Below are 13209 nucleotides of genomic sequence, written 5' to 3'. Positions count from 1 at the left end.
GCAGCCTACGGACCACACTGAGGCGCGTTAGGGTCTTGGGGTAAAGGGAACGACTGGCTGCGCACCCCCTCACCCGCTGCTTTAGGGCCAAACCGATGCGGGGCAAACCCCAATCCTCTCCCTACTTTGTAAAGTCCTTCCGCCCCCCAGCCCACAGCCTTGCACTCGGCGATCTACTTTCTTCCCTGCTCAGGCTCCTCCTCTCCTTCCCCAGTCCTACGACTTCCGTTTGCCTCGTCGCCTGGAAACTGCTGACTTCCGGCCGCACAGCGGTGGGCGGAGCCAAGATGGCTGAGGAGGGACTTACAACGGTGAGCGCCAAGATTCTTTTTAGTGTTCCGGTCGCCTAGCAAGGGCAAAATAGGGCGGCAAGGCAGGCTGGCAGGCCGCGTCTGTCCCACGCAGCGCTCCTGGGGAGAGGCGGAGCCGGGTCTGGAGGGCTCGGGGTGGGCGAGGCGACACGGCCCAGCTCCTGCTCGCCCGGGAACTGGTCGTCTAGGGCAAGCCTGAATTCTTTGCTCACGGGGCCTGCTGAAGGACGGTGGTCCGTCTTGTGGTGTGCTGGACGGGATAAGGAGATTTTCACCAGAAATGGCCCTTTTCCCAGTCCCATTTCTTCTTTCTCACGGGATTTGGAAAGGAAGCACTACCACTTGTGTAGAGACAGTTTCTGTTAATCCGCTGGATTAAGAATTTAATATGACAAAGCCTTGGAGCTTTCAGCGTCACTGCCTTCTGCCGGTGGGGCAGGACCATGTTTTCTCTGTTCGTGATTAATTTTAGGAATGTACTGTTTTGGAATTCAACTGGAGTACGAGTTAGGCGTTAACTCCACAGAACTGCTACTACAGAGTAGCCTGGATGAATTCAGGATGACCCGGCAGTATTTTTTGAGGCCTGTGTCTATAATTGGATCTAATTTCTATAAAGTCCCAAGTGTGTGTTGACCTAAAAGGAAACTGAGGCCAAATACATTTAGCAAGGGTTTATTGAGCCAATATGACGACTGCAATTGGGGAGAAGCATAGTTCAGACGCATTGTGTGCTCAGCAAAGTTTAGCATTTTATAATCATTAGAAGGGGGAAAGATCAAAAGAGAGAGGATGACAGCCCTGCCTGATCACTTTATCAGGTTTTCTATTGGTTGTACATTAGGTATAGATTTGGGATTATTACTAGGTTGCATCCTACATGCGGGGATCTGGGGTAAGAGTTACAGGAGATATTCTAGGTTATTTTATGGTTTTCTGGGGCCATCCTGTCTGCTTCTAAGAAAAAATGATCTTATGATAACGTTTTCCAGAACAGGTGGATCTGACTACTGACTTATCCCAGATCTCCCAAGGCACTATAATTTAGCTGACCTGTTCAGAGCAGATTTTTTGGTTATCATGTGAAACCTTGTCTACCTTGCTTTAGTATTGGGGTTCAAAGCACATTCTGCCCATTTGTTAGAATGATTTTAGTTATTCTGAATTTATTGTCTTTTGAAAAACGCCCTGGGAAACATAGAATATAAATTAGCAGCGTTTGGCTGACTATTTTACAATTTAGTTTTGGCTGTTAAGGAGCAAGGCCAATGTTATCTGCTAGGGGGCCTTTTGTTTATTTATTTATTTATTTCAGATATTCATGAGATACAAAGCTGATGTCCCCCCTCTTGCCCATGATGTGGGGGCCAGATTCATATTGAGGATATACCCATTACCAGAAATTGCTTTTGTACCCTTTGTCCCCTTCCAATTATCCCCCAACCTCCCTTCCCCTCCCCCCTCTCCCCTCAACTTCAATTTGTAGCCCTAGGAATGTTTCCTCCCTCTGTTGGATCATGGGACTACTGGTCTTTCTTTCCTGCCTTCCTTTCTCTCTCAGCTCCCACATATGAGTGAGCACATGAGGTATTTATCCCTCTTTGCTTTGCTTGTTTTACTCAACATAAGTTTCTCCAGGTTCATCCATGTTGTTGCAAATGGGAGTATTTCATTATTTTTTATGGCAGAGTAGTATTCCATAGTGTATACATACCACAGTTTCCTTATCCAGTCATCTATTAATGGACATTTAGGTTGGTTCCATATCTTGGCTATCGTAAACAGAGCTGCAATAAACATGGGAGTGCAGGTATCTCTTCAACATGATGGTTTCCATTCCTTTGGATATATACCCAGAAGAGGGATTGCTGGATCATATGGAAGATCTATCTGTAGTTGTTTGAGAAACCTCCAAATTGTTTTCCAAGGTGTTTGTACTAATTTACATTCCCACCAACAGTGCAGTAGTGTTCCCTTCTATCCACACCCTTGCCAGCATTTGTTATTCACCATCTTTTTGATTATAGCCAGTCTAACTGGGTGAGGTGGTATCTTACTGTGGTTTTAATTTGCATTTCCCTGATGACTAGTGATGTTGAGCATTTTTTCATTTATCTGTTGGCCATTTGTATGTCTTCCTTTGAAAAATGTCTATTCAGCTCCTTTGCCCATTTTTTAATTGGGTCTTTTTTTTTTTTTTTTTTTTTTACTTTATAAGTGCTTGAGTTCTATGTATATTCTGGATATTAGTCCCTTGTCTGATGCATAGTTGGCAAAAATTTTCTCCCACTCTGTAGGTTGTCTTTTCACTCTGTTGATTGTTTCTTTTGCTGTGCAGAAACTTTTTAGTTTGATATAGTCCCATTTGTTTATTTTTTCTTTTGCTGCTTGTGCTTTTGGGCTCATGTTCATAAAGCCTGTGCCCTGACCTAACTGTTGAAGTGTTTCATCTATATTTTCCTGTAGTAATTTTATAGTTTCAGGTCTTACACCTAGGTCTTTAATCCATTTTGAGTTGATTTTCGTGTATGGTGAGAGATGCATATCTAGTTTCGTTCTTCTGCATATGGATATCCAGTTTTCCCAGCACCACTTGTTGAAGAGGCATTCTTTTCCCGAATGTAGATTTTTGTTGCCTTTGTCTAATATCAGATGGCTATAATCCTGAGGAGTGATTTCTGGGTTCTCTATTCTACTCCACTGGTCTGAATGTCTATTTTTATACCAGTACCATGCTGTTTTGGTTACAACAGCTTTGTAGTATAATTTGAAGTCAGGCAGAGTTATGCCTCCAGCTTTGTTTTTATTTTGCTCAGGATTGCTTTGGCTATTCGGGGTCTTTCGTTTTTCCCTATGAAAGGTAAGATTGTTTTTTCCATTTCTGTGAAGAAAGTCATTGGTATTTTGATGGGAATTGCATTGAATCTGTAGATCGCTTTGGGTAGTATAGACATTTTCACAATGTTAATTCTTCCAATCCAAGAGCATGGAATATCTTTCCATCTTTTTGTGTCTTTAATTTCTTTCAAAAGTGGTTTGTAATTCTCATTGTAGAGGTCTTTAACCTCCTTGATTAAATTGATCCCTAGGTATCATTTTTTTTTGGGTGACAATTGTAAATGGGCTTACTTTCTTTATTTCTCTTTCTTTTAATTCATTATTTGAGTATATAAATGCTATTGATTTCTGGGCATTTATTTTGTATCCTGCAATGATACTGAAGTTATTAACCAGCTCTAGGAGTTTTTTGATAGAGTCATTAGGTTTTTCTATATATAGTATCATGTCATCTGCAAATAGGGAAAGTTTGACTTCATCTTCTCCAATCTGGATTCCCTTTATTTCTTTCTCTTGCCCGATTGCTCTAGCTAGTACCTCCAGCACTATGTTGAATAGAAGTGGTGAGAGTGGACATCCTTGTCTTGTTCCTGTCCTTAAGGGGAAGGCCTTCAATTTTTCCCCATTCAGAGTAATACTGGCAGTGGGCTTGTCACAAATGGCTTTTATTGTGTTAAGATATTTTCCTTTTATACCTAATTTGTTGAGAGTCTTTATCATGAAGCAATGTTGAATTTTGTCAAATGCTTTTTCAGCATCTATTGAGATGATCATATGGTCTTTGTCCTTGAGCTTGTTCATGTAATGTGTCACATTTATTGACTTTCGTATGTTGAACCATCCTTGCATCCCTGGGATGAATCCCATTTGATCATAGTGTATAATTTTTTTAATATGTTGCTGTATTCTAATTGCTAATATTTTGTTGAGGATTTTAGCATCTAGGTTCATCAAGGATATTGGCCTGTAATTTTCTTTTTTTGTTGTGTCTTTATTTGGTTTTGGTATCAGAGTTATGTTGGCCTCATAGAATTAGTTTGGTGTATGCTTCAATTGTTTGGAACAGTTTCATGAGAATTGGTATTAACTCTTCTTTAAAAGTTTGATTGAATTCAGCTGTAAAGCCATGCAGACCCGGGCTTTTTTTTGTTGGAAGATTGCTAATTACCGCTTCAATCTCCTTGCTTGTTATTGGACTGTTCAGGTTTTCTATCTCTTCTTGGTTCAGTCTTGGTAATTTATATGTGTCTAGAAACTTATCCATATCTTCCAGATTTTCAAATTTGTTGTCTACAGTTGTTTATAATAGTCTCTAATGATTCTTTGTATTTCTGTGGTGTCAGTTGTCTCTGTTTTCATTTCTGATTTTTGTCATTTGGGTCTTCTCTCTTCTTCTTTTTTTTTGTTAATCTAGCTAATGGTGTGTCTATTTTGTTTATCTTCTCAAAAAACCAAATTTTAGTTCTGTTAATCTTTTCTATTGTTTTTTGGGTTTCTGTTTCGTTTAGTTCTGCTCTGATCTTAATTATTTCCTTCCATCTGCTGTCTTTAGGTTTGGATTGTTGTTGTTTTTCAAGTTCTTTGAGGCATAGTGTTAGGTCATTTATTGAGAGTCTTTCCAGTTTTTTGATATAAGCATTTACTGCAATAAATTTCCCTCTTAGTACTGCTTTTGCAGTGTCCCACAAGTTTTGGTATGATGTATCTTTATTTTCATTAGTTTCTAGAAAATTTTTGATATCCTGTTTAATTTCTTCTTGGACCCATAGGTCATTCAGGAGCCTATTATTTATTTTCCATGTATTTGTATATCGTCTAGTGATTTGCTTATTGTTTATCTCCAGTTTTAGTCCATTGTGGTCTGAAAAGATTGTTGGAATGATTTCAGTTTTTAAAAATTTGCTGAGACTAGATTTGTGACCTAATATGTGGTCTATCCTGGAGAATGTGCCATGAGCTGATGAGAAGAAAGTGTATTCTTTAGCTGTTGGGTGAAATGTTCTGTATATATCTGCCAAGTCCATTTGGTCTAGGGTATAGATTAAATCCTGTGTCTCTTTGTTGACTTGTTGCTTGGATGTCCTGTCCCATACTGAGAGAGGGGTGTTCAGATCACCCACTGTTAATGTATTAGGTCCTATCTCCTTCTTTGGTCTAAAAGTGTTTGCTTGATATATCTGGGTGCTCTGGTATTGGGTGCATACATGTTTATGATTGTTATGTCTTCTAGCTGGATAGTTCCCTTTACCATTATATAATGGCCTTCTTTGTCTTTTTGATATTTTTTGGTTTAAAGTCTATTTTGTCCGATATAAGAATAGCTACTCCTGCTCATTTTTGGTTTCCATTTGCATGGTATATCTTTTTCCATCCCTTCACTTTTAGTCTATGAGTGTCTTTACAGGTGAGGTGGGTCACTTGAAGACAGCATATACTTGGGTCTATCTTTTTAATTCAGTCAGTCTGTGTCTTTTGAATGGGGAGTTTAGTCCATTCACATTTAGAGTAGTTATTGAGAAGTGTTGTTTAATTCCTGTCATTTAATTGCTATTTAGGTGGTTTAAATATCTTTTGATCATAATTTCCCCTTTTATTTCTCTTCTTCAATGTGGGTTGGGGATTTAAGGCAGAATGGTTTAGCTTCTTTCTCTTTCTTGCTGGCATTTATGTTTTAGCTGTGGGTTTTGCTCTTTCTTGTGTATTCTTGAGAATGGTCATCATTATTCAGAATCCAGATGAATGACTCCCTTGAGAATATCTTGCAGGGCTGGTCATATGGTGGTGAACTCCCACAACTTTTGTTTGTCTGGGAAGTACACTGTTTCTCCCTCATTTCTGAAAGAGAGCCTTGCTGGGTAAAGAATTCTTGGCTGCCAGTTTGTTTCTTTTAGTATTTTGAATATATCATTCCACTTTCTTCTGGCCTGTATGGTTTCAGTTGAGAAATCTGCTGTTAGTTTGATGGGGGTTCCCCTATAAGTGACTGGATGCTTTTCTCTTGCTCCTTGTAGAATTCTCTCTTTGTCTTTGAGCTTTGAGAATTTAACTATAATATGTCTTGGGGAGGATCTTTTTGGGTTGAATCTGTTTGGGGACCTAGGAGCTTCCTGAATCTGAAAGGGTATGTATCTCACCCTACACCTGGGAAGTTTTCTGTTACTATTTCCTTGAGTAGGTTTTTGATACCTTTTCCGTTCTTCTGCTCTTCAGGAATACCCACAATTCAGATGTTAGAGTGCTTGAGATTGTCTGCTGTCTCTCTTACATTTTCCTCATTATTTTAAATTCTTTTTTCCTTTTTTTTTTTTGTCTGCCTGACATTTCAAAAAGACCATCTTCAGGCTCTGAAATTCTTTCTTCTGCTTGCTCTACCATGCTATTCAAGCTCTCAGTCATGTTTTTTATTTCATTGAGTGAGTCATTTCTAGAACTTCTGCTACACTCTTTTTTATGGTATTCTCTTTGTAGATTTCCTCCTTCATATTCTGGATGTTTTTTCTTGTTTCATTGTGTTCTGTAATTGAGTCTTCCTTTATTTCTTCAACTTTTCTTAAGATCATTACTCAAAATTCTTTTTCAGACATTTCAAGCATTCCCTGTTCCATGGAGTCTGACTTTGGGGCATTACTGTAACCTTTTGGTGGTGTCATTTCTTTATTGTTTGTACTTCTAGTGTTTTTTCGCTGATGCTCGTCATTTATTAGGGGTTTTGCTGCTTCTATTACACTGAGCTTGGCTGTGGAGTGGCCTTGGTTGCTACTGTGGGGGGTGAACTGTCTTACTTGACAGTAGGTGTAGTGGTGGTTATGTTAAACCAACTTGATTCCCATTCTAGACTCTGTGGTCGTAGAATGAGCACCTAACCTGTGGAGTTTTGCTGGGCCAAAGTTGGTGGGTCCGATCCTAGGCTGGTGCTCCCCACTGGGTTTGAGGAGGGATGAGGGGCTGTGTGGAGCCACGTGGTTCCACTGGCTGGCTGGTCCTGGCGGTTTAACATGTGTGGTGCCGGTTTGGGGTACCGGGGCTGGTCTTGGAGCTCCCCCACTGCCTGGGTCCAAGGCAGCGGGGTGGGGGGGCTACATGGAGCTACGCGGTTCTGCTGGCTGGCATGGGGGGGGGCTTTTGTTTGTTTCCTATTTCATTTGCAGAGTAATCACATTATTTTGGTCTAATCATAAAACTCTGATACAGAGAAGGAAGCCAGAAGCAAATATTTTTAAGCTAGGAATTAAAAGAAATTACTGTAAACAGCATGATTAATGTTACTAGGTTTTAGATATTGGAAACATCCAAAAGAAAATACTTCACCTACACAATCTTAAGTGTAAAACATAATGGGTAATATGATATTGCTACAAAAGTAGTTTATCTTCTAGTGCTCACTGCACGTATATATAGGTGTTTAACAGAATATGAACTTGGTTTTTGTGATAGCAGAATTGTCCTGTACATCTGAATCTCTAGTAGTGTTTTAAAGAGAATAGTTTTTGTTTTGATATGACTTCAGCACTTAAGCCTCAAGTTAGCTAATTATTTTCATTGTTGTTAAGCTTATTGCTAGCAGAGTTATTTTTATAGTAATTTCATCTCTTCAAGTTATCACTGCATGGAAAATTGAATGTTCATTTTGGAAGTGATCTTGTATCTTCTTTTTTTTTTTTTTTTGTCATTTTCGTGACCGGCACTCAGCCAGTGAGTGCACCGGCCATTCCTATATAGGATCCGAACCCACGGCGGGAGCGTCGCCGCGCTCCCAGCGCCGCACTCTCCCGAGTGCGCCACAGGCTCGGCCCTGATCTTGTATCTTCTAATAAAATTCAAAGGACCCAACTATCCCCCTTCTAGACTTGTGTCCCATAGAAATAAAAGTGAAACATAAGCATATACAAGGGTATTCATTGAAGTGGTTTGTAGTGGCAAAAAGCTAGAAACAGTGAATACCCATTAATAGAGTAATGGATGACTTCTGATATTTCGATATTGTCGAATATTATGTAACTATTTAAAAGAAAATTAGAACTGTTTTTGTTGACTTGGGATTTCCATGGTGTATATTGGCCATTATGAATAATGTTACTGCAAGTATTGGCATACAGATCTTTGTGTGGATATGTTTTTATTGTTCTAGAAGTGGGATTGCTGGGTTGTATGGTAAGTGCTTAAAAAAAAACCCCAAAAACCTGCCAAAATGTTTTCTAAAGTGTCTGCACACCATTTTACATTCCCACGAGCAATGTTTGAGGGTTTAGATTTTTCCACATCCTTGTCAACACTTGATATTGTCAGTCTTTTTGATTTTAGCCATTCTGGTGGAAGTATAGTGGTGGTATGTTGTGGTTTTAATTTGTTTTTCCCAAGTGAATAATGATATCGAGGATCTTTTTATGTGCTTTTTTTCTATCCATTCTCTTTGGTAAAGTATCTGTAAATCTTTTGCCCATTTTTAAGTGGGTTGTTTGTTTCCTTAGTCAATTTTCTGTATTTGTTAAATCAGGGTCATAAAATAACTAAAAAAGAAAATTTATATTCTTTTTTATTTTGAGGATCAATTTTTTTGTTCTTATGAAATATATCCTACCTCTGAAAGAATGAATATATATGTGTGCTTTAGAGGATAATATAATGAAAACGTATGTTTCTGCCACACAGGTTAAGAAATGGGTCATTAACAATAACTTTGAAAACTCCTGAATACCTCTCCACTATTGCATTTTCCTTCCTCCACATTGGAAGCAATCTCTTTCCTTGCTTTTATGTTAATTATTCTGTTGCTTTTCATTATAGTTTTACTATATGTATGTTTTATTTGATATTAACCTTCATTCTATTCATTTTTTCAGTGCTCTGTAGTGTCCCATTAAAGTAAAATACTGCAAGTAACTTATCTACTCTACTAGATGTAAAATTGGGTTATTTCTGATTTTCAGTTATTAAAAACAATGCTGCTATACACAGGGCCAGGACTAGGGTAAGGCAGGTGGGGTGCTTAGGGTAGAAGCTTTAAGGAGTAAGAATAAGTGCCTCCTTAAAGTTTGTACCCTAAGCACCCCACCTGCCTTATTTTAGTCCTATCCCTGGTTATGAACATTCTTATATATATCTCCTGATGTAATATCTAGGAATTTCTCTAGGGTATACCTACTAGTGGATTGCTGGGTCATGGAGTATGTACATCATCAACTTCATGGGAAACTCTAAGGTCGTTGTAACAATTTATGCTTTTACGACTAGTTCCTGTTGCTTACATCCTTGATATTGTTATATCATTAAATCTTGTCAGTATGGTGGATATGAATTATGTCTTAATGTGAATATTAATTTATATTCCTCTGATTATTAATGAGGTAGAGCACCATTGGTTGTTCCTTTTCCTTCTCTGTATAATGCCTGGTTCATATGTTTTGCTTATTTTTCTATTTCTCTGTTTTTCTTTTCTTTTTTGGCAGCTGGCCGTTAAGGGGATCTGAACCCATGACTTTGGTGTTATAAGGCTGTGCTCTAACCAGCTGAGCTAATTGGCCAGCCCTGTTTTTCTTATTGTAGTTATTTATAGTTTCTGGGTGCTAATATTGTCAATTTTTGGTTTTGTTTTATATTGTAAATATCTTCTCTTAATTTTTTGTCTTCACTTTTGTGGAACAGAAGTTATTAATTTTTAATGTAGTTGAATATGGAGGCCTTTTCTTTATTGGTTTGTGTTATTAAATATTGTTTAAGTAATTCTTCCCTACCCTATATTTTTTTCTAAATGTTTAAAATTTTGCCTTTTCCATTTTAGTCTTTAATTTATTTTAATTGTTTCCTCTCCCTTTTTCCCTTGAAGTCTATTTTGTCTAATGTTAATATTGCTACTCTGCTTAATATTGCTACTCCGGTTTTCTTTTTGTTTCTATTTTCCTATCCTTTTATTTTTCTTTGCCCTTAAGTTTTAGATGTGTCTTTACACAAATAACACATAGAATTTTAAAAAATCCATCTTGAAGGGCCGGCCCATGGCTCACTTGGGAGAGTGTGGTGTTGGTGACACCAAGGCCATGGGTTTGGATCCCTATATAGGGATGGCCGGTTAACTCACTTGGGAGAGCGTGGTGCTGACAACACCAAGTCAAGGGTTAAGATTCCCTTACCAATCATCTTTTTAAAAATAAATAAATAAAAAAAAAATCCATCCTGATCTGTTTTAACTGGAGAATTTTATTTTTCTCCCTCTTTTCTTGCTCTTATTTATTTTTTGTGCTGAATTATTTTTCCCTTTCTGCTCCTCTCATGTCATTTCTTGGAAGATATATACTTTGTCTTCCTTTAGTGAGTACCAAAGAGATTTTAAAACACACAATTAACTTGATGTCCAGACTTAAATATGAATAATATGGGGACAATCAGATGCTCTACTACCCATTGCCATCTACCAATCTATGCCATTGTTGTTTAGTTTTGTAGTTCTCTGTGTTTTTCAGTTCTGCACCACAAATTATACTTTTTGTTTGTTTTGTTTAGTCAGTAGATACTTAGAATACTTACATATTTCACCAATTGCTTTGCTCATACCACTCCTTCGTTCTGGTATTTAGTGAGAGTGTAAAAACTCTCAAAATTTGAAAGTCTTTGAAATTTGCCTAATTTCTCAAAAGTTAGTTTTGATGGGTGTAAGAATCTTGGTCAGTGATTGGCAAACTTTCTTTGAAAAGGGCCAGTAAGTAAATATTTTGGGCTTTGGGCGATAGAGTCTCTGTTACAGATACTCACCTATGCTGTTGTAGTGCAAAAGCAGCCGTAGACAATATATAGACATATAAGCGTGGCTGTGTTCTGATAAAATTTTGTCTGTAGACACTGAAATTTGACTTTTATATAATTTCCATGTACTAAAAATATTATTTAAACATTTTTTTTTCTAACCATTTAAAAATGTAAAAACCATTCTTAGCTTGTGGGCCGTATAAAATACAGGCTGGATTTGATCTTTGCTGACTTCTGGTCCAGGTTAACGTTCATTTTACTTAGTATCTGATACTTAGAGTAATTATTCTTAATGGGGTGTTAATTGTCTTCTGTATTTAATTGTTAAGAAGTCAGCTGTCTGTCTAGTTGTCCTTTCTTTGTTGTAATCTGGTTATATGTTTTTTTCTTTGGCTGCTTTGAAGAACTTCTTATTGTCTCTGGTGCAGTTCCCTATGATGTGTGGATTTATTTTCATTTAACCTGGTCATGATTTGTTGCATATCTAGAATCTAAGGATTAGTGTCTCTCATTACTTCTGGAAAATTTTCAGCCATTAATTTTGCTTGTATCATTGCATGTTATATACAACGTATGAGGCTGATATAAGAAAAATCCATTAGAATATTTTCTATAAAGTTATAGTGTAAGATTATATGCTATCTCCCTCTTAGAATTTAGTGCTAGACAATTTCTGTGTAGATAACCTCATAATCTTCCTTTTATCAAATAGCAATCACTTTTAGTTTGGCTGCTGAAAAGTGTAACATTAAGTATAATACCAATATGAAGTGTCTGAGAACTTAGTACATTTATTCTTGTACATTTTATTATACATTATATTTATATGTACATTATAAATATTTATGTATTACAGATATGCATTATACATCATTAGTAGTTTGGATAGCAAAAGTATGACTTGACGTTTGTTTCTTAAATCATATTCAAAATAATTCTTTGTACCTGTATGTAGTTAGTGGATTAATTGCATGATTGGTGAACTGTTTATTCTTGTTATTTGAATGCTTAAGTAAGCAAGGTATAGGGTGGTGCTTTAACATAGATGGCCTCTTTCATTTCAGAGAACTCAATTTCCTGTATCTGCTGAATCTCAAAAACTGCGGCTGAAAAAAGGTCTGTATGCATTTTCATTGTACGTGTTATATTTGCACAGATTTCTCTGTCTTGTAGATTTTTTTTTTTATATTCTGTAAGCATTAGAGCTTTTTAAAATGTGAGTGTTGGGAAAAGCAGTAATAGTCTAAACATTCTGCCACATCTAGCATTTATTTTATGAAGTTGTTAAATATTAGGGGTTTGTTTGACCTGTAAATATATTTAAATAGGGTTTGCTTTTTATATAAGTGTGTACTGATTTTATACTTGAGGAAAAACCTCTCTGTATAGTACAAATCAGGCCTCAAATAATCTTATGCATATGTTAAGTAAGTGTGGGATTTTATAAAAATTGAGTCTGGCGAGGCAAACAAGGTGAAATCCTATATAGTAAAGAGCTGCATTTTATAATCTGATAGAGAAAGGATATACTTTATTTAGAGGAACAGGTCACTTGCTAACCTATATAGTCTTGGGAGCGTTTGCAACAGGTTTAGGTGAGTATATGAGATGTTCTGTCCGTGTCTGATGGATTGGATGTCCTTGCTACTTGTCAGGCATTAGAAAAATACCTCAGGGCCGAGCCTGTGGCGCACTCGGAAAGAGTGCGGCCCTGGGAGCGCAGCGACGCTCCCACCGCGGGTTCGGATCCTATATAGGAATGGCCGGTGCGCTCACTGGCTGAGTGCCGGTCACGAAAAAGACAAAAAAAAAAAAAAAGAAAAAAAGAAAGAAAAATACCTCAACTTTGTCTTTAGCAGAGACATTTATTCATTCATCTGTCTATATATCTCTTTTTAATTAATGAATTAACTGATTATTTTTAAATGAGGAAACCAAGGCTGGGTAGAAGGGGGCATGACTTGCCCAGGGTCTCATGTGTAGTTCTTGTCTGCATACCTGAGTTATAGTTGCCAGGCTATACTCATGCATCCTTTTGCAGCCTGTGTTCTCCTGGTATCTGCTAAGAGTCTTAAAGTTGTCAGTAAATTATTTAGTTTACTAGGGGCATTTCTGTCACTCATTGAAAGTTTGCAAGTTGGAAAATATGATTGCCTTTCAGAAGTTTATTTTACAAAGAGTTTTTCAGGAATACATTGTTCACTTAAAGAGCTGTATGTCTATAATTCAGATTATTTTGAAATTCAAATGTAATTCTGCTAGTGTCTAACATAATTGCTAATATTCTTTACACCATTTCCGGACATGAGGATCACCTTGC

The 13209-nt window shown here is 37.3% G+C and overlaps 1 protein-coding gene across 2 annotated transcripts in view; it reads left to right on the top strand.

Annotated features, from left to right (window-relative positions):
• Positions 1-270: 270 nt before the first annotated feature.
• The window catches only part of BBS4 (Bardet-Biedl syndrome 4), a 53006-nt gene continuing 40067 nt past the window's right edge, over positions 271-13209 (top strand). Inside the window, exons 1-2 of one of the 2 annotated variants that reach the window (XM_063089598.1) lie at positions 274-311; positions 11954-12005. In XM_063089598.1, the coding sequence (XP_062945668.1) occupies positions 288-311; positions 11954-12005 (76 nt within the window). In that variant the 5' untranslated portion in view covers positions 274-287. Of the gene's footprint in view, positions 312-11953; positions 12006-13209 lie in introns of both variants that reach the window. The other variant, XM_063089599.1, reaches the window with a different exon arrangement.

The sequence above is a fragment of the Cynocephalus volans genome, chromosome 3 (genome assembly GCF_027409185.1).
Source record: "Cynocephalus volans isolate mCynVol1 chromosome 3, mCynVol1.pri, whole genome shotgun sequence".
In the NCBI taxonomy this organism is placed as follows: domain Eukaryota; kingdom Metazoa; phylum Chordata; class Mammalia; order Dermoptera; family Cynocephalidae; genus Cynocephalus; species Cynocephalus volans.
The sequence above is the reverse complement of the archived record's forward strand: the minus strand, read 5'-3'. Positions and strand labels throughout refer to the sequence as shown.